This window comes from Podarcis raffonei, chromosome 3 (genome assembly GCF_027172205.1).
Source record: "Podarcis raffonei isolate rPodRaf1 chromosome 3, rPodRaf1.pri, whole genome shotgun sequence".
In the NCBI taxonomy this organism is placed as follows: domain Eukaryota; kingdom Metazoa; phylum Chordata; class Lepidosauria; order Squamata; family Lacertidae; genus Podarcis; species Podarcis raffonei.
This window is the reverse complement of record NC_070604.1, coordinates 103,278,310-103,301,925: the sequence shown is the minus strand read 5'-3', so window position 1 is coordinate 103,301,925 and position 23,616 is coordinate 103,278,310. Positions and strand designations below refer to the sequence as shown.

The window sequence follows — 23,616 nt, the reverse complement described above, 5'->3', positions numbered from 1 at the left end:
AGCAGTTTTCAACTGGCTTTTTCTTTCTAGCTCCACCTTCATTCCCCCCCCCCCACCGTTCCTTCATCATATTAAAGAGCCCCAATAAAATACAGCCATTACCCTTGTAGTTACTCTAGAGCTTACTTGGACTCCCATGATCAAGCTATGCTCAACTATAGAAGTCTTAGTGCAATAATTCTTATTATTTGCCTTCACATTTCATCCACATCCAGTTCAAAATCCAGAAAGATAAAATAATAGCAGTTAATGTGCTGATTTATAGAATAAGGAAATAAAACAAAAGAAAGCTGCAAATCAAGAGTGGGTCAGTTAGACATTCTTCCACAACAAAAGGAAGTACACATGATTGCTGACTACTATTTATAAAAGTGCATTTAAGCTGTAGGTATTTTCTCTTCACTGTATCTTTACACCATAGACACACTTCTCATCTCTTTTCAACAGGTTGACTATATTCACATAAATGTACACAAAACTGTGGAAAGAACAGTTTTGTTGTTTTCAAGGGTGATGTGCAAGTTCCAAAAACATCCCTCAAACATTCCTCCCACCAAAACTTGGTAACATGTGAATTCTTGATTAAACCTGAAAGATTAATTTAAACACCCAACGCAAATAAAAAAATCTAAGTTACTCTATGAAGCTTTCTAACACATTCCCTTGTTACGTGAAGTCAAGAAATCATATTGCCCCAAAGGATTTTCTGCAATCCTGTTCTGTGAAAAATTATGCAAACCTACAATCTCTACATCTCTTGGACCACAGTTCCAATTCAAGCTACTTAATTAAGAAAACAATAGACATTTGTCAATGGCCAGAGTATTTATTGGAATTAGGCGAAATCTGAAGTGAAAGAAAAAAGTAAGGGAAAAATAAGTCTGCTCTTCTGAATTCTCTTCTGTTTTCTTTATATTCTTCTATCTTGAAATAAAAGTCCTTCAATACTCTAACTCTCATTTCTTGTCAAGTATGTGTCACTTAAAGTTGTTACAGTTCATCCAACGTACAGGACATTGAATGACTTGGGCAATTCCTGTAGAGAAAAAAATCAAAAGCAGCACACGTAGGGTTGAAAAAATATGGGTAACTTATTATGTTGAATATTTCGGCTTAACACTATACATGAGCTATCCTGTATATGAAATTGTCTGTGGTAATAAAGACACTGCCCCTCCTTTTAATCGGTTTGATGCATCATGATCTATGGTACATTTTGAACATATTGCATCTTAGAAGTGCTCAGCCTAGTGGCCAGACAAAAGTAATTATTCCACTGAGGGAAATAACGTATTTTATTGCAATTACCAAACAGTAGTTCTTCCTGAAAAACATAATAAGCTAGGCTTTTAAACTTCTGAAGTTATGTGGCACGTGGGCAGAGTACAGAAATGATACTAAAAATCTCCTTACTTTGTGCACCAATGGAATGGATCCCCCTAGACTGGGGACAAGCATTAAATTCTTTAGCAAGCTTCCCGATAGTACAAGCACTTCATGCAAGGGCCCTTCACAAAGTCCCTCTTGCAACAAGTTTTGTAGTATAAAATGTAGTGCTACAAATCCCCACAATGTGGGACCAAGCAAGCACTGATTGTAGCAAATGTATTTAGACATGTAAATGCCACAAACATCTGAGCCCATTAAGCATGGCCAAACAACCACTACCTTTGGAGTTAAGTAGGGGAATGTACTGTCAGTGTGGATTCTTGCATAAGTTTACAGAACTACAGGCTGTTAAGTGGCGTACTTGCTCACTTCAGGCCATTCAACCAACTTTACCACAAATGAAGTAAGGTTAACTTAAGTATGAGTACTTTTAATCAATAGGATGGCTCAGCCATCCTCTTGTAAGTATACTAGAGGAACCAAGCTTCCAACACCACTCTTTAAGGAAACTAGTGTCCTGTAACCAGAGGAGTAGAAAAACTAGCACAATAGCTTCCATGAGTTGCCTTTACTGTTTTGCAAATTTAGTAGCAATTATTTTTTCCTATTTTTTGAGTTCTTTCCTCTGAGGATGCAACTTTCACGAAGAATGTAAGTTACCAAACAAATATTTAAAGATAAAGAACTTCCAAATTTAGTATTAATTGGAAATTGCTGGTCTATGGCCGTAATAAACTGATGATTGTATTAACTGAATTTTGTACAATTTAGTTATAAACGATTTAATGCCAGTTCTATATGAATGCCTTTCAGGTTCAAAATACTTATTTTACAAAAGGTGGAAACTGAACCAATTCAGAAAGTGATAGATATATTGAAATGCAAGATTCCCCCTGAATTCCTGATTATGATTTACATTACTTTCTTTGTCTAATAAGACAAAATGCATGAAACTCAACTTACCTTTATACTTAGCTCTCAGATTTTCCCCTTACACACAAACCATTCTGGCTAAGCCTCTCACATAAATTTCTCTATACCACAATAATCTTAACTTCAGTGTACCTGCTAATAACAGAGTTTATATTGGGAATAAATAGATGATATGTTTGGCAGGTTGTTGTGAAAGATTTTCATTCTTCTCAAGATTAAAGAACTACACTGAAATGTCAAGGAGGTTTTTGTGGAAATCTAGTCACTATATAGCCACTGTGCAACTAATTTTCATTTTGCATGCCATTTGTAAACATATTCCATTGCAGAGGTTGTTCTTGGGAACTTACAGGCCTGAAATTATTCAGTTGCCCTACCCCTAACTCCCCATAATAAAAGAAGTGCCAGCTGGATCAGGCCAAAAGGCATCCTATGTCCTGCGGCCAACCAGATCTCCATGAGATACCCACAAGCAGAATCTGAGTACAGTGACAGCCTCTCCACTTGCAATTCCCAGCAAATGGTGCTGGGAGGCATGATGCCTCCAACAGTGAAGATAGAACATAGCATTATACCCCATGAGTCCTGTCTCACTCCAGCAACTACTATGAGGAACAGGAGAATGGCCTTTGTTTGAGTGGAACAATCTAGGGGTAAGCCTAGGAATAACCACATACAGTAGCACTTAGAGGAGGGGAAACATAGGATGCAGCATGGGATGGGATCCTCTCCATGATGATATCTTTTTTTTATCAAATGGAAAATAATCTAGCCTGAATGCACTATTTTCCAATTTGCCAGACTTCCTCCTTGCTTTCATATAGGCAATAACAAAATAACTTAACTTTCTTCCCCATTTTACTGCCCATTCACTCAGTCTGGAGAATCCTTTGGAATCCTGTCATAATCTTTCTGTATTAGTGACTCTGAAGAATTTTTACTATCATCAGCAAACCTGGTTGCCTCTCTGTTCACACCTAATTCTAGATCATTTTTGAACAAGTTAAAAAGCACAAGTCCCAATACTGACCCTTAGGGGACTCCACTTTCTTCATTTCTTCATTTGGGAAGCTGTCCAAGTAGGTCTAAGTTAGGTAGCTTCCTGCTACCTAACCAAATCCTGATCCACAAGAGGACCACTCCTCTTATTCAGTGACTGCTGAATTTACTTAGAAGTACCTTGCTGGAAGCTTTTTGAAAGTCCAAGTACACTATGTCAAGTGCTTGTAGACACTCAAATAACTCTGATAGATTATTAAGGCAGGACTTGCCCCTACAGTAGCCATGCTGGCTCTGCTTCAACAAGACTTGTTCTTCTATACGCTTTATTTTATATTTAACAATAAAGGTAAAGGTACCCCTGCCCGTACGGGCAAGTCGTGTCCGACTCTGGGGTTGCGCGCCCATCTCGCTTAAGAGGCCGGGGGCCAGCGCTGTCCGAAGACACTTCCGGGTCACGTGGCCAGCGTGACAAGCCGCATCTGGCGAGCTAGCGCAGCACACGGAAACACCGTTTACCTTCCCGCTAGTAAGCGGTCCCTATCTACTTGCAACCGGGGGTGCTTTCGAACTGCTAGGTTGGCAGGCGCTGGGACCGAGCAACGGGAGCGCACCCCGCCGCGGGGATTCAAACCGCCAACCTGACGATCGGCAAGTCCTAGGCGCTGAGGTTTTACCCACAGCGCCACCCGCGTCCCATATATTTAACAATACTTTCCACCAGTTTCCCCAGAAGAGCCATTAAGCTGTCACACATGGTTTACATGGAAGTTCTGTTGGTGGCTCTACCCTTGACATCTATGCATTGAGCATGTGTAACTACACAGAAGAAACCAATGACTAGAGACTTCCAGATGCCCCTGTGTAGACATCCACACTCAGTGAATGGATATTGAGCGTGGTCAGACTTGGGAACCTTCTGGACATGAGGGTAGGACACTTCTACTAATCTAACATATCAAACAATTAATATGTATTATTTGTGCTTCCCCTGCAGACCAGGATTTAAGGCAGGGATTGAGGCAGGTGCAAACCATAGTTCTCCAGGTTGAAGACAACAGTACAAGCCTCATTCTTAGAGTACCAAACATGGCATGGTTCTGCATGTGAACTGACCTAGATAAGACACACAATCTTATTTTCTCAACAACATGCAAAGGTGCAAAACCAGGTAAGCTTATATAGGACTTTGTGGCACAGTGGTCGATAAACAATATAAATTATGCTAGACAATCAGGTACATTTGGGTAGCCATGGGGCCTCCAAGTGATGTTGGACTCAATTCCCTTCAGTTCCAGCCTGCAAGTCTCACCCAGAGAAGGACAAACTAGCCAACCCACTTAAAAAAAAATTTGAAGATAGCACCCAGATTAACATTCTCCAAGAACCAAAACCAAGTAGACAGATGAAGTAGGTGGCTGACTATGCTGAACATTTAATAAACTTAGTATATTCAGCAAAAAGTGCTTAACATTGAGGCAAAATACTGTCAGGCGTGCACACGTGGTGGAACCTTTGTGTGGGCAAAACTGATCCCATCATGAGTCACACTGAGCCACATGAGTGAGAAACCTGAACCAAATGTCAGTGGTTTGTAAAGATGACTTGTTAATTTGAGCAAGCTAAATATAAGGGTAACCCCAGGAAGTGTTATGTCTATTATTTTGACTGCATTTTAAATGGAGAATATATTTATCGACGTTTTATGTCTGTGCTAATAGGATTCTACTGTTTTTGTAATGTCCTACGTCTACAAGCAACAGATATTTATTGGAATTGGATTGGGAGGGACCACAGATTGTGTACCCACATCTGCTGCTGACAAGCCTACCCACCACCATCAAGACAACTCCACCATGCTTCTGGCTAGCCCACTCTCCTATTCACTAGCCATGATTCCTTATCTGATGTCAAAGTGGCAGCAACTCAAGTACACTCTGGCACGTCCACCCCAAGTAACAGTTTGAGGAGGGGTGGGACTGTAGCTCAGTGCTACATCATCTGCTCTGCATGTAGAAGATCCAGTTTCAATCCCTGGCATTTCTGGATGTAGCCAATAAAGATTCTTGTCTGAAATTCTGGAGAGTCAGTCTGTGTAGGCAATACTGAGCTAGAACAGTGGCCTCACCTGGTATATGGCAGCTCCCTATGTCTTGAAGGGGCCTTTCACAGAGCAAGACACTGTGATCATCCACAGTGCACCTGCACTGCTGCTGCTTTGCCATAACAGTTTAAGTAACTTTAAACACTTATAGTTAATTTTAAACAGTATTTGGCACTATTGCAGCAAAGCAGCAGTGTAGGACCCCTTCTTCTGAGCACTGAGATCAGAGGTGGTTTTAGGGCAGAAAGCGCAGCCAGTAAGCACTTGCCCAGCTACGGGAAGGTGGTGTGGTAGTCCTGAGGGGGTCCTATAGTTTCCTTCCCAAAGCCTAGTTAACACTTACCCAGCTTTGGAGAAATGGGAGGGCCCTAGGACACCACTGGAGCCCTCGTGCCCCCTTTCCAAAGCCCAGGATGGCAAGAGTTGAGAGGGGGGCACCTAATTTTGGCCTAGCTCAGGGCACCATAGTACCAAAGTCTGTCCCTGCTGAGATTCCCAGGACTGTAAGCTGGAGAGAAGGAGACCACAGTGGGAAGTGGACAGCTAAATTTCACACTGACCTAATGTTAGGCTGTGAATTTTCCAGCTGAATTAGTCTATATATTTTTCCAATGCCATTTCCATTCCTGATTCAGACAAGACTCAAGGTGCCCTGATAATGGTATAAACACATACTTCTATAGTTCAAGAACTGCACAAAGGTAAGCAACTTGGGCATATTAGGTAACACCCATCTAGATAATAATTTTCCATTCCATTCCACCCAAACGCTATGCTGTATTTTCTACAGCATTATGACCAGACTGTATAATAAGTTAACTAACAGCTCGATTACCTGCAAGTGTCCCTAAAAACTAATGTTTTTAAACAGTAACTTATCTGAATGTAGTACTTTTTAGTACTTGAAAAAGCTCATCCATGCACTATTCTAACAACTATCCTAGACAATATTAATACTAAATAAAAGATTTCATTTAACCCTTGAAATAGGTACTGTCATGAAGACATATTTCATCATCTAGTTGATCATTATTCACCCCATTCCAACTCACAAAACTCTTTCACCACACTGTTAAGGACAACAAACACATTTAATTTTGTACCCAGTCAGGATCTGCAAGGAAGCTTGAGAAGCTAATAAAAAAAGTTTACAACCAACCATTAGCTCAGACAATGCCAAGTATTGTATCCAGGGGAACTTCTAGGAGTTAAATGAAGAGATTCCAAGAAAATGTTTGATAAGCAGGTCAATTCTGCAAGCTTACTGGGTGATGCTTTCAAGATACATCCTTTAACAGTACATTGCAATAGTTAAATCAAGGAAGCAAACAAAAAAACTGAAAGCCCCATACACAGATGACCCAAACAATTTTGTTGATTGTTCAAATAAGACAGTGGCCCTTTGAATTCAATGTTGCATCTGCCTCTTCAGTAGGTGCTTTATAGCAAGAAGTGTGGAGCGTAGCCAAGTACCCTAAACCAGTTCCCCCCATTATCAATACAGACAGGAACCAAGCCATCTAACTAGGGATCCCTTCAGCCTATCCTGGTCAATAAGTGAGAGCAATGCCTGCTGAAACCTTCATGGTCAATAAGGGTGAAGATATCTAATGGCTGGGGGGAGGGAACTTTAATTCCGGTTCATAATAAAGATTGAAGGCTTATGTAAAAAGAAATCATACATATTTATAGTAATCTATACGAGGTGCAGACTTTAGCTTCACATGGTGCGCTTTTCACTGTTTGGTCACAGTTTTAATCTTTCTGGGACTGAGTACAAGCAAGGTGTGCAGACCTGAGTTATCAAACATGGTCACGTGAGCAGAAACATACACTTGGTTGAAGATGATGTCAACACATCTCCACATCTTACTCCATTATCAGAGATGATGCGGACAACTTTTCTGAGCATTATTTCCATGGAATTTTTTTTGTTTCATAAGTTCATTACTGCATACAGTATTAGGCAAGATTGGCAATTTCAAAATTGTAACTATCATTTTTTAGGTCCTCATGCCTTGCAAGTATGCCTAATTCTTTGGTTTTCAGTTTAAACGGTTTTCAGTAGCTTTTGGCCATATCCAATGCTGCTGTTTCACTATAACAGCACTTTCACTTGTGCAGAAGAACTTTCCACTCTTTGCTGTCCCCTACAGCTCCCCACACCGCCTCAAAATCTGCTCCAGAGGATTGGATGACCCTCCGAAGCAGATTTAGAGGGTGTTCCACTGCACAAGTGCAACTCCACAAGTAGAGCACTGGATAACACCCCCCCCCACCTTAAATTACTACAACACGAGGGAAGTAAATGTTATTGTACTTTAAATTTTTACAATTACAGTATTCCAATAAGGAATTATATGTAATATAATGTTTAAACTACATTAAGTGTGTTTTAATTTCCTGCCCTTGAATATTTCAGGTAAAATATTTCTGCTGTATTGGGGCAAAATATAGTATGGGGTATTGTAAAGCTTTGTTTATTTAATACAAGTAAAATAAATATGCTAAATTGTATCCTATTCTAGGGCATCAGAATAGTTTTCCAATGCAAATTGGCAATTCTCTGATGCAAATAACCATATCCAAATTAGCCTAATTTGCCTAGGAATATCTTCCAATTCAAACCTTTCCAGAAAACTTAGTTATGAGTCACGTTTATCAGCCACTCTGGTTTAAATAGAGAGCCTACAAAACTTCACAAAACAGAACTGAGGGGGAAAAGTTGGTTATTGATTTTGTGGGTCAGAAAGCAAAAGTAGAGCAGCATCAAATTAATATGAGTAGGTAGAACTAGAATGGTAAGTTTACTTTCAGAGCTTCCAAAAAATGTATAAATGCAATATTCAAAAGTCCATTATGCAAAATAGTAGTTTCTATTCTCAAGGTCTGAATGTTATCCTTCCATTTCTCCCAAAATATATGAAAGTAAAAGATACTGAGGTCTTTGAAAAGCAATACCAGCTTCTCTCAGAACATTTAATACTGGCATTTATATGAGGGGTGGGAAGCCTGTGACCTTCCAGATGTTGCTGGACTAAAATTCTCTAGATCCATGACCATCACCTGGGGCTGATAGGAGTTCCAGTACAGCATCACCTGAAAGGGCACAGGTGGTGAATCCCTGACTTTACCTATGCCCCTAACCTCCTTCTACCTTGAAGATACTTCACTCCTTGCACCCTCTTATATGAACAGGATGTCAGCTTCATAAGAAACACTTCAAAAGGAGGTGGGGTAGGGGGAAGTGGCTTACATCTGAAGTAATTTATACTGAAAATAGCCTGTACTCAAGTAAAATTGGTACCATATACTACCACAAAAATATACCATCACACTAAGGTTTCTGGCTATTTCTCATCTCCCAATTAAACTTCAGGTTGATTTAAAAACACAGATATTTCATAATTCAACTCACTATGTTCCTGAGTAAAATCTCAAGTTTGTAAACACACACCAAATATGCATCAGGACTTTGAGTATATTTTAACCTTCCAGGCAGTTATTCTTATGTAGAGAGAGCTTACGAAATATGAATGGTGGTGTTGCCAGTTCAGCATATCAAGCCACATACACCAATCCAAATTATCCCATAGCTACAGTAGCTGAAAAATATAAGCCACTTTGCCTGCTCTGTAAAAGAATTTGCTATGCTTAATTAGAGTTTATGTTTTAATCAAAGATGAGCTAACATTCCTAACTTTACAATATGAGTGGCACCCAATGGGTTGGTCCAAGAGCAACGGGACTTTCCCTCCCTCTTTCTGGCAGCCCCCTCCCCCTGTTCACCCTAAAAATCTGCTTGAGGATTGGAGGACTCTCTGAAGAAGATGGGGGGGAGGTGCAGAAGTGCGAAGAGAAGAAGTCCCAATGCATCTGCTGGCACGATAGTAGAAACTGTACCATGCTTTAAAATGTTAACACCTTGCACTACTAATAATTGGCCAGTGGGCAGATTTGCAAGATAATGCATATTCTTCAAATAAGAAACTGAATTTTGGAGCTGAACTATCTGTATAAGCCCAGACAAAAATACCAGCAATTACACTAGGTTACTCTCCGGATTCCTGTGGTTCAGATGTACATTTATGACCAAAAATTCTCTTTAGCTGTACTGGTGCTATACTCCAGCGAAATTTTGACGAAAGCTCTTTAGTTGCTTCTGGGAGCTTGGGTGTGTGTTTGTGTGCATCACCAACTAAATGAAGCTTCTAATTCAGAATGCAATTTCTTACCTTCCACCCGTGATTCCAAGTGCTTATCCAATTCTGCATCTCTTTTCACTGCATCATCTGAGACCTTAGGAGCATTTGAAAAGCAAACTAGAACAATACTCATGTTATCACGACTGCCCTATATTTTGGGAGGAAAAAAATAGTACAAATTTGAGATTTAGCTTCTCTCTTTCACAACTTCAGACCACCTGATTATTCAGTGTAAATTTTTAAAAATCTTAAATACTACTGGTTTGACACACATTTCTTAACTCAGATTTTGTTTAAGTAACTGTATGTTCCTAAACACGTTTCTCATGTGACCTATTGTGGTTAAGAACGTATTTTACTTTATTCCTTGATATCTATTTCCACCTTAATTTGCACAACCATTACTAGAAAAGAAATGCTGCACCATTCATTGACATTCCTTTTAATATATTGATAATCAAAGTTCATTTAAAAACATTTCAGGATACTCAAGGAAAAAACTGCTCAATTCTGGCAATCCAAGCCTTCTACATTCATCTTCTGAATACTGAGAAACTCTGTCAAAAATAATCATTTTCAAATGTACTAAGCTGCACTACTGAAGTTGGATTTTATCAATCCTCCTTCAAAATCATAAATCCAATAGCTGGGTGATCTCCTAACAAGCTTGCAATTGCATGAATTTGCACTGACTCATTCTTTACTGAGAAACTATCCTTTCAATGCTATTTTACTAGAGGAAGTTTTCTGATTTTGCAAAAAAAGAAAAACTTTATTCAATTATTTGGAGAGAAAGAGTAAGTTGCATACCTTGTGTAAACAAGTATCCACTACCCAATTGCACACTTTTTCCAGATCATCCGATACTTCAAGCCTAGACTTAACAAATTCACAGAGCTCCTCATTGCTCATTACATCCCAGATTCCATCACAAGCCAAGACAATAAACTCATCTTCTTCTGCTCTTACAATTTCATAAACCTCAGGTTCCGGAGAAACAAGTTGTTCTGTAGGACCTTTGCCATCCACACATTTGTAGTCATAGTCCCCCAGAGCACGAGAAACTGCTAACGAGCCATTAACACGCTGGATCATGACACTCCCTCCTGCATTCTGGATTCGCTCTTTCTCCCTTGGATTGCAAGGCTTGTGATCCTGTGTCGAGAAGCAGACTTGTCCATTCCTATAGAGAACAGCACGAGAGTCTCCACAGTTGATAAAGTAAATGTGCTCAGGTGAAATCATAACTCCCACTGCTGTTGAGCCACTCCTGTCCATGCCATTTCTGAGGTCTGAAAAATTGCGCATGTACTCATCAATTTTCAAAAAGCCAGTTCTGATTCCACTCTTTACATTTTCCACTGAAGGTTCAAGAGCAGAGCCGGGCTGTTCTGTTCCCCTGAAGTCTTCATTGTTAGTGATGTGTTCTAATAAGTGGTTTGAGCAGTAATTTGCCACACGAGATCCTGCATGACCATCATAAACAGCAAAAAAGGACCAGTCCTCTAAACCATGAGGAATTCCTACAACAGCTGTGTGAGCATCTTCCATTTCCACTCTCCATCCTTGCATACTGCTGAGGCCATAGCGCAGCCCATTTCCTGCCCCATGAGCATTATGCTTCTCAGTTTTTGGTTTATCCAAAAATGCACCCATGTTTACCTAATTTGCAAAGAAATCTGCAAAACAAAATGTGACCATCAATACAAGTCGTATCAACTAGAAATCATGCAAAGAACTGTTTGAATCATTCAACACAACCTGACCATGGCTGCCAAAACTATGGTGAACAATAGATTGTCATGGTAGACAGAAAGATTACTAATATCTGCTGTTTATTGTCCTTATCCTTTCCTTTTAAGTATTATGAAAGCAATCTACTCATGCAGACCTCTAGGGACTGTAGCACCAGACTGTAGGTGGGAAAGTAATGAACATGAAAGCTCCTCCATATAAAATACATCTTGCACACAGAGAACTAATGTCTGCAACCCTGTACCCCACCATACTGGTTTCCATGTGTAAGGGGAGGGTGCTTTATTTGCTTCTTTAAACAGAAACTAGCAAACATGCTTACTTCTCAGTTATAGCCAGTATAAAGTTGTACAGTTAAGTGTTACTCCATTGGACTCTTATGAATGCACAGATTGTCTCGTGGCTTCCTTCCCTGAATCAAAATTGTATGTCGTTTACCAATTAAATACACCCATTATACAGCTGGATTACCGAAATTTATTGATTACGATGGTGCTCTGCCATTCTAAACCAGAGCTTCTATGGCCTATACTAGCATACAGATGTTTGATTAATTCCTTTGTATTGAAATGTTAACACAAAGAAAAAACAAAGTAAAAAAATAAAAGGTCTTCCAACATAAACACAGAATCTTATGTTCCCCGCAACCAGGCCAAGCTACAATTTAAAAAGCAGCTTTTGCTTCATGTACATCTACAGGTATACAATGAATGTTGACATATCTATATTTTTTTAAAAAAATTATTTCTTATTTGCTTTTCTGTTATATCTCACCGAGAACACATACTATGTTACAGTCATGCACAAAATGGTAAGAAAGACAATTGCATAAATATAAAACATGAACAAGTAGTAATAATAATAACGTAACTACATTCTTTCAAGTTATTTAAATACTATATCTCTTTACTTTTAATTCCCTTCCACTCTTTCCATGGTTTCCTATCTGACCTTTTAACTGCATTTTCTTACTCTTCTAAATTATTTTCATTATTTTATGTAATCTCATGTTGTAACATATACTGCTGAGTGTTTTTTCAACCTGTTATGATTATTTTCTTGTTATAATACTTTTCCATATAATCTGTATGTAATATCCAATCCTCTTTCAGTCTCTTATCTTTATTTATTAATCTGTTTGTCAGATTGGCTAATTTTATTTATTCTAGTATTTTGAGATGTCATTCTTCTCTTGATGGGACAATATCTGGTCTACATTTTTGTTCAATTAGAATTTGGGCAGCTGTTGTTACATCCATCCATAAGTTAATTTGTTTTTTGGGGATTTCTGTCATTATTATTCCCCAAAGAAAAGCTGGGTTCTTGGGAAGCACTCTTTTAAACATTTTCTTGAGTACACTATCTCCCAAAATTCTTTTGTTACCCTACACAACCACCATAAGTGATAAAATGGTATGTTGAAACATCTATTTTACCTTCACACAACATAAAGTAGGTAGCATTTGCTACATTCTATGAACCACTGATACAGAGGAATAATAGCACAATTTCAAAAGGGCTCTCATAACAGCCCACCACACGACTAATATATTAAGAGTCAAGCAGCTTTAGAATGAAATCTTCGGAAAAGGATCACTACCGTTCAGCATTAAAATACACTTCAGAAAGCTTCACAAATATTTTAGTTGTGCTTCATTTATATACGTAGGATTGCTTATGTGCAAAATGTAAGCATTTCAGTTCAGAACACATATATGAGATAAACTATTACTTTCATTTATGAACAGGTAACTGTGAGCTCGTACCAACGGATCATGTCACATGTAATCTGGTTTGTTGTTTGGGGAATGAGCCTTATGCCAATAAGCTACCCTTGCTACATGGTCTGCTTTGTTGGTTCCTTTTGTTTTTTAGTCAAACCAATTTACCATTCTACCTGAACCAGCAAACTGATTTCCCTTGCCCTCCAAACTAAGGACTGCCACCCTGCTTTGGAGGTCAAAGGCAAATCACAACTTTTCAGTTCAGATACAATGGCAAACAATGCTTTAAGAGGGGCAAGTTTGAGGTTTCATTAATGATTCTGAATAATGGCGAGAACTTTGCCAACTATCTTATTCAGCAAGTTGAGTATCAATAAAACTTTAGGGAAGTAATCGCAATTTGAAAGGCTACCACAATCAAGTTATATTTTGCAACTTGTTATCAATTCTACTGGGATACAGTGTATGTGGGATGAGTCTTCCCAACAGTTCTGGCCACATACCATGAAGCATATGGCCAATAGTGGCACCCACACTGGAGGTCACTGGATTATGAGAGCACAAACAATTTAACAATGTAGCATGGATCTAGATAATAGTTTGAGTAGACACTCCTGGATCAGGCTAATGGCCCAACTAGCCTAGAATCCTGTTATCAGAGGCAAACGAAATGCCTCTGCAATCAGGACTTTTAGTGCAACAGCACTCTACAGACCTGAGAATCCCAGTAACTGGTATCTAGAGGCATATTGCCTCTTGACAGTGTAGGCAGAGCATAGCTATAGACATTTGGATATACAGATGTCTGCAAGTACACTTTTATTTTATTTCTTTCCAACATTTCTGATAGTCTAAATCCAGGAATTGCTTGTTGCCTAGAACTGCCAACTTTAGCTCTAGGGAACAGGATTTGTAGTGCACAGGAATGAAGCATGAAAAACTCTATAAAGCAGTGCTGGGCAACTTCATAATGAATATATGCATGTAAGAGAATATACATAAATGTGTCACAAGCCAGCTAACGGTGCCCTATATTTGATTGCAGAAATTGTAAGCTGCTACTACTAAAGGCATACCACTTGCTGACCTCCATTTAACAGCCTGAAAATGAAGGATCACAGATATAATGGATGTTTAAAAGGAAATGGATTTTTTTATCAGGTATCTATTCTAAACAAATAAATGCTATTAATTAATATGGTTCCAACATGTAGAGAGACCAATTATATGTTTCATTGCACTGCATCTACAGTAAAAACAGTATTTACCTGTCAACTGCAGCTCTGCCAATTTTTGCACAGATCTAAAACCTTAGGGTTTACATTCCTTCAGCCAACAGGAACTGATTAAGCTTGAAAGCCTTCAGATAATGCAGGATGCAACATTTATTTTAACTCGGAATTTCCTAAGAGAAAAAGTAGTAGTAATTAGTACCTCTAGATTATACAACGAATCTAGGAAACTAAGAATGTAGTAAAATGCCCTTATGTCACTCTTCTTATAGTACATGCTTCAGAAACACATACGAAACCAGGAATTGTTTACCCATTTATACTGTGCTTAACATAACGCTGAGCTTTAGAAAGTGACCACTTACAGGGTTGCTTTACTCTACAATAAAGCCTGAAAATTTACTTCATTGACTAGTTCAAGCATTTTGGCACCAGACTTATGGAAACAAAGCATTTAGCCTGTTGAGAAGATCCCATTCCTAATAATCTGAACACTGTTTAGACAAGACTGCTAGATTGGAACTAGTTTTGAGGGTTGAGGATAGCCTTTTCTTTTAATCCTGTTAATAAATAAGTACAAAACAAACTTGACAAGACAAACTTGAAAAACAGTTCAGAGTAGCCAGCCATGGATTCCCAGAGGCTGCAGAGTCGCCAGCCATGGAAGTTCAGAAATCAAGTCTCCGGCCCATAAAACATGAGAATTATTAAGACAGTTTATCTAGTCAAACACTACGGGCTCCTGGCAACACATATTCAGGCTTCTGCCACTATACAATTATAGTGAGGAGAAATATGTTACTCCTGTCTTGCTGAACCACTGGAACTACTATTTCTACAGCTGTTTTATGAACAGTTAGACCAGTGATTGTAAAGGCTAACATGGTAATTTTTTGCAACATTATACAACTACCTCTGGGGTTCTAAAAGATATTTCTATATAATCTGAGCACTTTCCATAAATGTTCACTTGCTGGTTTTTAATAAAAAACACATGCAGTTAATGGTTATTTGTGCTTAAATTTATGTGGGTACAAGAAATTACATTTTACAATCCTGCATCTTTACCAGTGTATGAAGCCCATATCAAACTAAAATATTCACCTCTTATTAATGACAGAGAAAGTGAAGGAACACCAACTAAATGGTTTCAACACTTATATCATGTAGCACTGATTTTAAAATATGGATATATTCAGGAATTGTCAGAAGCTGTAGATTTAGACAATATGAATCATTGTATCATCAATAACAATCTGACACAGTAGTCCCTGGCCATGAACATACACAGGAGAGACTTAAAAGAACCAATTTTAAAGAGGTAATTATTCCAACTTTAGCAAAATATTAGAAGATGACTTTTGTTGAAGGAAAGCCGCTATAAGCAGTTTAAATGCTATCTTGTTCTTCACTGCCTATCGCCTATTTATAATCCTTAAGATCTTAGCTGATCTGGATTTGGCATCAACAGGGATTCTATATTTGCTTTGAACCCATCCAATGAATTGGAGATACTAGTAAAATATACAGCACAATGACAAGTATGACTGGATACATTATGTGAGGGAAAGTCTTGGAGTTAATAATGTGTAGCTTTCCCATGCACTGTCATTCATAGAAAATGAAGACTTGCCCAACATAGCGTTCTAAGAATACTTTGGACTGTAGCTTTCATTTACAAAAAATGTTGGGGGAGTATCTGCTTCTGTCTCCATTTCCTCACATGACTCTCCACCCCCTATCACAACTGCCACAATGCAACACAGTTTTCCTCATATGGGAAAACACAATGCTGCACTTGGGCAGGCTGTTTGTGTGCTCTTTTCCTGACCTTAATGTTAAAAGAGAAGACAATGACTATAGCAGCTACAGGTTTATTTCTTCTAGTAGGATCAGGAATCTGCTCCCTCTTGAGTTTGCCTTGTACCCACATGGGGACAAGAAGAAACAATGAAGTACCCCAATGGCCAAGGGGTGGAACAGAAGTGTATCAGCACCACCATCTGATTGTGGAAGCATCAGAACAGCCACAAGATCATGTGTAAAGTTCTAATCCTGAGAAGTAGCCCAAAAGGATACCGTGGTTAATGGTACTGAAAACAAACAGGTGTCCCAAAAACTAACAGTGTCATACCCCCCTACCCACACATACCCCTTCCCTTGGCAACCAAGGTGGACCTTGGCCCAAAACTAGGTCTGAATCTTACTGCAAAGGGTCCAAATAATCAGTATAATCCAAGCACTGATTTGAGTTCTCCAACTACTACTTTACTGAACGACATGCTTAAGTGTCCACGATAAACACTCCTAGATTAAGGAATCATAGAATCAGAGTTGGAAGGGTCCCAAGGGTCATCTAGTCCAACTCCTTACAAGGTAGCAATGCAGTGAATCTCAGCTGCAGGAATCGCAACTAAAGCATCCATGACAGATGGCCATCCAACCGCTGTTTAAAAACCTCCAAGGAAGGAGAGTCCACCATCTCTCGTGGGAGTCTGTTCCACCACTGAACAGCTCTTACTGTGGCTTCACCACTCCCTTCTTTAGAACTCCATCTCTCAAGAAGACATTTGTTATCTCCAATGATGTTCTTGAAGTCTTTCCCTGGTACCTACCAAAGCTACTGAGAGAACATTCCCTTCCAACTGCCCCTTTGGTGGTAAGGGTGCTTACTCTTTTCTCTCTTGAAAAGTACATAGAGCTGAAGGAGGAAGTTGGAAGAGTAACTCTATTTAAGGTTTATGTTCTTCAAGGTTCAGATTACAGTGGTACCTCAGGTTACATACGCTTCAGGTTACAGACTCCACTAACCCAGAAATAGTACCTCGGGTTAAGAACTTTGCTTCAGGATGAGAACAGAAATCGTGCTCCGGTGGCGCAGCGGCAGCAGGAGGCCCCATTAGCTAAAGTGGTGCTTCAGGTTAAGAACAGTTTCAGGTTAAGAACGGACCTCTGGAACGAATTAAGTACTTAACCCAAGGTACCACTGTATTTCTACTGGATCAGAGATGCCTTGGAAAAGTGAAGTTTGAGGTGGCACTAATTGGGAGAAACAACTGACGAGAAGGAGTGCTGTCCACAGCACTCACCTAAATGTGCCCACAGATAAACAGGTTGATGGCCCCTGCTCTGAATGCTGGTGGATTACATTCTTGTCCATCAGCCATGCTGGCTGGGGATGATGAGAGTTGAAGTAAAACATCTAGAAGACCAGGGGTTCTCCAAATAAGCTCTCCTCATAACCAGATGCCTGCCTATAGTGAGAGAAGGGATTAAACTTAATAGCTATGCCCATCAATTGGCATACTGGAACAATCAGCAATCAAAAGGACTTAATTTACAGTGGTACCTCGCAAGACGAATGCCTCGGAAGACGAAAAACTCGCAAGACGAAAGAGTTTTTCGTTTTTTGAGTTGCTTCGCAAGACGATTTTCCCTATGGGCTTGCTTTGCAAGACGAAAACGTCTTGCGATTTTGTTTCCTTTTTTTAAAAACCGCTTGAAGAGGTACAGTTGCGACTGACCGTGCTCCGCAAGACGAAAAACATCGCAAGACGAAAAGACTCGCGGAACGAATTAATTTCGTCTTGTGAGGCACCACTGTATAAGTAAGTGCAGGTGTTCCTTCCCTCCTCAGGATAGGTCCTGATTCTACAAGCCCCAGACCCCCAACCTATATTGTATGTGTATCCTAACCTCACCTGAAGTTTAAGGATTTACCAACTGAGAAAACTGCCAGAGACAACTATCTTTCACACAGATTGGTAGCTAGGATCTAGTTTCAGCCATCGTGTGACCTGCCACTTGTTTTCTGGCTGTACCCCCAACACAATATAAAGGGGATATTTGCATTTAACCAGCAGTGCATACAGGGCCAGGGGCCAGGGCCAAGAGTAGATGCACTTCCAATTCATTTCCTAAGTGCATGCAGTTTTACGTGAGTCCTATAATTCACATGATTTAACTATGGGTCATCTATAGAGAAACCACTGCTGGTAGCTCAATTAAGGAAATAAGAGTTCTTCATCCTCTACCCCTGCAAACTCTGCCTTTGGTTCTTTGTTCTATCATCTTTAACTCTAGCTACAGTGTAGCTCCTGGTACATGCACCCAGATTTTTTTTTTGGGGGGGGGAATCTGTGAAGAATCTGAGAAAAGAGGTGTAACGCTAGCTGCACTCTTCCTCTTGCAACTATCATCCTCAACTATTTGTTGCCTGAGCAGGTCCTTTATTATTAGCATCTTTTCATCATAGGTGTCCATTCTCCACATTCCGTCCCCCCCCCCCTTGCACCTTGCACAACTACAGCTCTAGGTCTGCAAAGTGATTTAGCCTTATGTCATGGCACCTTGAAAGGAGAGCTCTGACGAGAACCATGTCAGGTTCTAAACAAACTGAATAGCAGCACTGTCAAGGTTATCTCATTAAAATTTTACTTCAAACATTGTTTCTCTTTAGGAATAGTGATTACCGGTGTAATCACACCTAAAGTAAGGTGTTGCTGAAATGGTTTCAGTTTTATCTTCTCTGCTGAAGAAACATGTGAAATAGTAAGACTTCAATCTATTCATAACTCAGAATTTTTCCACTAAAATTTGTTGTTGTACATGCATAGCACCTCTGCTAACACTAGGCCAAGTAACAGTGACAGGCCAAAAGTCATGCAGTAAAGCTTCATGACTTACTGAGGGCTTGAACCCATCATCCAGATACCACGGATACCACTATGCTTCCATAATACTGTGATTTACTATTTAGAGCCAAATGTGTGCTTTTTTCATTTAAAAAAACAACTGCAATTCTGCAAAATTTAGGAATCCCCTCATATGCAAATGGTGCCGTTTTGGCTATATAAGGACCAGCACAAGGAGAACTGAGTTGGCTATTAAAAAGGCAAAATATTTTATAATGGAAATTCAACAAGTGATTAATATAACACAGCCAAAACAGTTCCTTTTAAATTTCATGAAATTCTTTAATATGACTTTCCACAACAGCTTACAATTTAGGCCTAGTGCTCAATAATATAGCCCAGATAAGGGATACAGTGGTCTAAGGCAAGAAGTTTTCAATAGACAGATAAGGAAAAGTCAGAATTTTTTTATTTTTTACTGCTGCTGTTCAATCCTTGTTTGCTACTGTTTAGTACAGAAGGTCCAACTTCAAACCAAGAGTGCTAGAAAACTGTCCATGTGTTGAAATGACCGTTCACCTAACAAGCAATCTTTGTAAAGTTCTTATCTGGGGTGGGGGTGGAATTTGAACAAAGTACTCTACTTATGCACCAAAGTTAGCCAAAAGCACCCCTCCTAGATTCAACTGCTAAGAAAACAGTTCAACCTAGGACTAGCACCTAGTTACTATGCAAATCCATCCTCCCAGTATTTTGTTAGAGAAGTGGCTGAGCTACATATGCATTCAGAACAGTTTTAGTTGCAAAGTCTACTGGAATATGATGGGAAATTAGTCTCATGTTAAAGGAAAATAATATGGTAGGGAGAGATCTGCAAAGTTATCTTTTTATCAGAGAATCTGAGTTCTGTTGGTGGGAAGAAGAGCAAGTGGTACAGTGGGAACACCACATGGATCCAATCAAAAGACTCAAAACATACAAGGTTACTGACTACCCACTTCTGTGATTATGTTAAATACAAAGTCAGAGCCAGGAGGATGCATGCGTTCTGTATTTTATTTTTGTTCTTCATTCAGATACTATAAATATAAATATATTACTTAATTATTCCTTTTAGTGGTGGTGTTTCAATATGCAATAAGGGTTTATCCTTTGAGTTTTTGTTGTTGTTGTTTGGCACCAAGCAGAGAGATTTGATTTCTAAGAGACTTTAGATCCCCTCATTCTAGCACAAACTCAAGTAGTGGGTTTTGATTAAGTTTTTAAGAAAAAAGGGTGTGATGAAAAAAATTCACTTCACTGGTCTAGTAACTTGTGACCTCAACATATCTAAAATTTCACTTACAGGTTGACCTGGAAGCATACAAATCCTTTCCTACCATACCCTTCACTTAGAAATACAGCATCTTTCAAAAGATCACCAGTCTATCCGCTTCCCCTCCCCCAGCCAGTGAGTCTTCTGTGGCTCAGTCCTCACTGGGCCCTTTTGAGGTTTTTCTTTCAATTTTTTTTCTAGAGTTTTGGTGCAGGAGGTTATATTTCTTTTAATTCCCCCAAGCCTGCTGATCTCTCCTGTTGTGCATGGATGGTGTTATTTTGGCTAAATAAGCACCTACCTGCAATTACGCAGGTCTGAAGTGTTGACGTTAAAAAATAAGTTATAATTGTCATTTCAATATTAAAATAGTGATTTTGACTTAATAGTATATACAATAAAATGAGCTCTATTGTACTCAGAAGCAACCACAAGCTTACTTTTTTCAAGTGCCTCCAAAGCCCCTGCACATGTTCTTCGGATGCTTTGGAGCACGTTTATAAACCTGACTGTTTCCAGCATAAGCTGTCCCAGATCCATGCATTAAATATACACTGGCTTTTTTTATTTAAGTACACCCAAGTGTTTATTAATACACATTTATTAACACACTACTGCTGTTACTAAGCTACATATTTAATTTGTATTTTTTAACCTGCATTATGAGCTTTCATAAAACCTCTTTAAATAGGCAGCAGCATTATCAGAAACAGGATCACAATAAAATGATGCATTGTCATCTACATTGGGTAAATAATAAAGTATCCCAATGACTGTATACAGGATGATGCCTATAGCAGGCAAAGGGCCAGTCAGGAAACATGCAGTATTTTATGTAAATGTCACTACATGACAGTATGCAGTATAATTGGAAGCAGTCAAATTCTCAATTTCCAAACATATTAGAGACCTAACAGCTGTTCTAGTTCTCACCTAGTCTCTTGTGTGCCAAAAAAATCCCTTCTCTTCAACTGACAGTACAGACCTGACTTTTTCTCTCTCTCACTCACTTAAGCAAATAGAAATGTCCTTGTGATGTCGAACTAACAAGTTCACTTTAGAGTTCATATCAGAACTCATAGTTGCAAAAATCATCCCTGGATAGGTAGGGGAGTTAGCTTAAACAGTACTCAAATAATCCAAAGCATGAGAGGTATATAACAATATTACAAATTCAGTAATGCAGATAGCTGAACAAGGACAGTGTAGTGAAAAATACAATTATTTTCCTTGACTTGGAAATTGATGAAATTGGCATTGCATAACAAAAAAAAATCCCAAACAAAGTTTATTCCAAGCAATTTGTGACAGATTAACCCAGATTAGATTCTGATATTTAAGTCTATGAACACATCTGGTCCACACCCCATTTGCTATACTTTACTGTTAAGGTACTTGCAAAAACCACATTTACAAATAAAGCTGGCTTCCAAAGCTTTCACATGGTGAAGCTGAAGAGAGCAATAAGCAGGTTTACCAGGAGTTATGGCACAGCAGAAGCTAGGCCACTATGAGATTGGGGAAGATAACGGACAATGATTTAGCATTATTAAAGGAACAGTAGAAGACTATTTCACAACAAAACTATTGGCACAATCCAGTAAGTGGCTGGAACACTTGGAGCAAGATCCTATATAAGGCATTAATTAGTTAAGAAGTCAGAACTTGGGGACTCTATTTGCAAACAGGATGAGATGTTAGCTGCTATGGATTCCCCCCCCCCATATATTTTATTTATTATTAATTAAATACAGTCTTAACACAGAAACTTTTACAATCATAATAACCCAAATACAGTCAAGAGTATATCTCATATGTTTTCAGTTGTGCCAATTTCTTCACAAAATCCCTTGTTTTGCTCTTCATTAATATTATTCTCCTTCTTTAGACTCCATCATTTTAACCTCTTAGGTCACATATATATCCTAGTTGCTATAGATTTTTATGTTCAGACTCCACATTCTATCATAGGTTAGAAGGCTGAGAAGCGTGCTAAAATAGTAGTACTTCTGCCATATTAGAAAATACCACAACTGACTCTTTATTGCACAATCTAGAATGAAGCTGAACCACTGGTGAGAGGTAAAAGACAAAGAGCCTGCAGAAGATTTCAACAAGAAGCAATCTTTAAAGAGATTGGATTCCTTCCCCCGCTGCCACCTTTAACTAGCTAGCTATGAATTAAATGTCACCCTGTTACCATTGGAAAACAACCTACCAGCATGGTAGGGCCAGTTAGACTAGGGCGTAGAAGATCCAGGTTCAAATTTCCAATCAGCCATAAAGCTCAATGGGTAACTTTGGACCAGCCACCTTTTCTTAGCTTAGCCTACCTCACTGGGTTGCTGCAAGGATAAAATAGAGATGGGAAGAGCCATGTATATCAGCTTGAGCTCCTTGTTGGAAAGGTGGTGTATAAATATATTACACAAAGATCAGCAGAAAAATCATTCCACCACACACACACTTAAGAGAACTAAGTTGTATAAATTTCCAAAAGATTTGGAAAGGCAGACTACATATCAGCCCACTGTTCCATGCAACTCAGTTAATTTAACCGTTCTTCCATGCCAAGTTTCATATACAGTTCTCCGAAATATTGTTCAAATACAGAATATGGCCTGGTTAGCACATACTGCTAAATCATAGCTTCTTACAAGATCTGCAGCCACAGGCTTATGGCTTGCTTTAACTACAGCCTATTATGTTATGCATGAACCTAACATCCTTCTTTAACCATGGCCACCCCAACCTACAAACGGCATGAGGCAATAGCAGGCAGAAAACAAATCAGACTTTGGAGAATCGGGTTTGTTTGACAATTTGTGGTTAACTAGTGGTTTGTTAAACAAATCATGGCTAAGTATTATGTGCAAGCTAGGTCTATGGCTATAAATACATATTATTATTTTATTATTGCTGCCTTCTCATATTTCAAGTCAAATACTGTACATACCATGTTGCTCCCTAATATGTAGCCAAATTTCAATGTGTGGCCAAGTGTCTCAATATTTGAAAATGCTTCTTAATATTCGGGCTAAAACTTTATGAATATGAGAAGAACAGGCTTTTACTTTTTACTTACCTTCCCAACTGTCCAATTTCTATTAATATATTTAGCATACATTTTATTCAAAGTTCACCTCTACTCTCCAACTACTACACATAGTGTTCTCATTTACCATTTATTGTATCATGGTTGCAACTACATGGTAAACTGAATTTGTTTAGCATCTGGCCAAGCTGTAATGCAAGCATTATTAACACATGGAAAGCAGGATAACAGAACCACAAAGCACTTTCCTCGCCATGAGGATAGATATCAC

At 38.9% G+C, this 23,616-nt stretch overlaps 1 protein-coding gene across 7 annotated transcripts in view; it reads right to left on the bottom strand.

The window, feature by feature from the left end:
* PPM1B (protein phosphatase, Mg2+/Mn2+ dependent 1B) overlaps positions 1 to 23,616 on the bottom strand; it is a 41,125-nt gene that overhangs the window by 11,527 nt on the left and 5,982 nt on the right. For 4 of the 7 annotated variants that reach the window (XM_053383353.1, XM_053383351.1, XM_053383356.1 and 1 more), the window contains exons 2-4: positions 14,378 to 14,514; positions 10,441 to 11,309; positions 9,661 to 9,778 (exon numbers count right to left, since the gene is read on the bottom strand). In XM_053383353.1, the coding sequence (XP_053239328.1) occupies positions 9,661 to 9,778; positions 10,441 to 11,286 (964 nt within the window). In that variant the 5' untranslated portion in view covers positions 11,287 to 11,309; positions 14,378 to 14,514. Of the gene's footprint in view, positions 1 to 86; positions 1,037 to 9,660; positions 9,779 to 10,440; positions 11,310 to 14,377; positions 14,515 to 23,616 lie in introns of those variants that run through there. The other 3 variants (XM_053383354.1, XM_053383355.1, XM_053383358.1) reach the window with 2 other exon arrangements.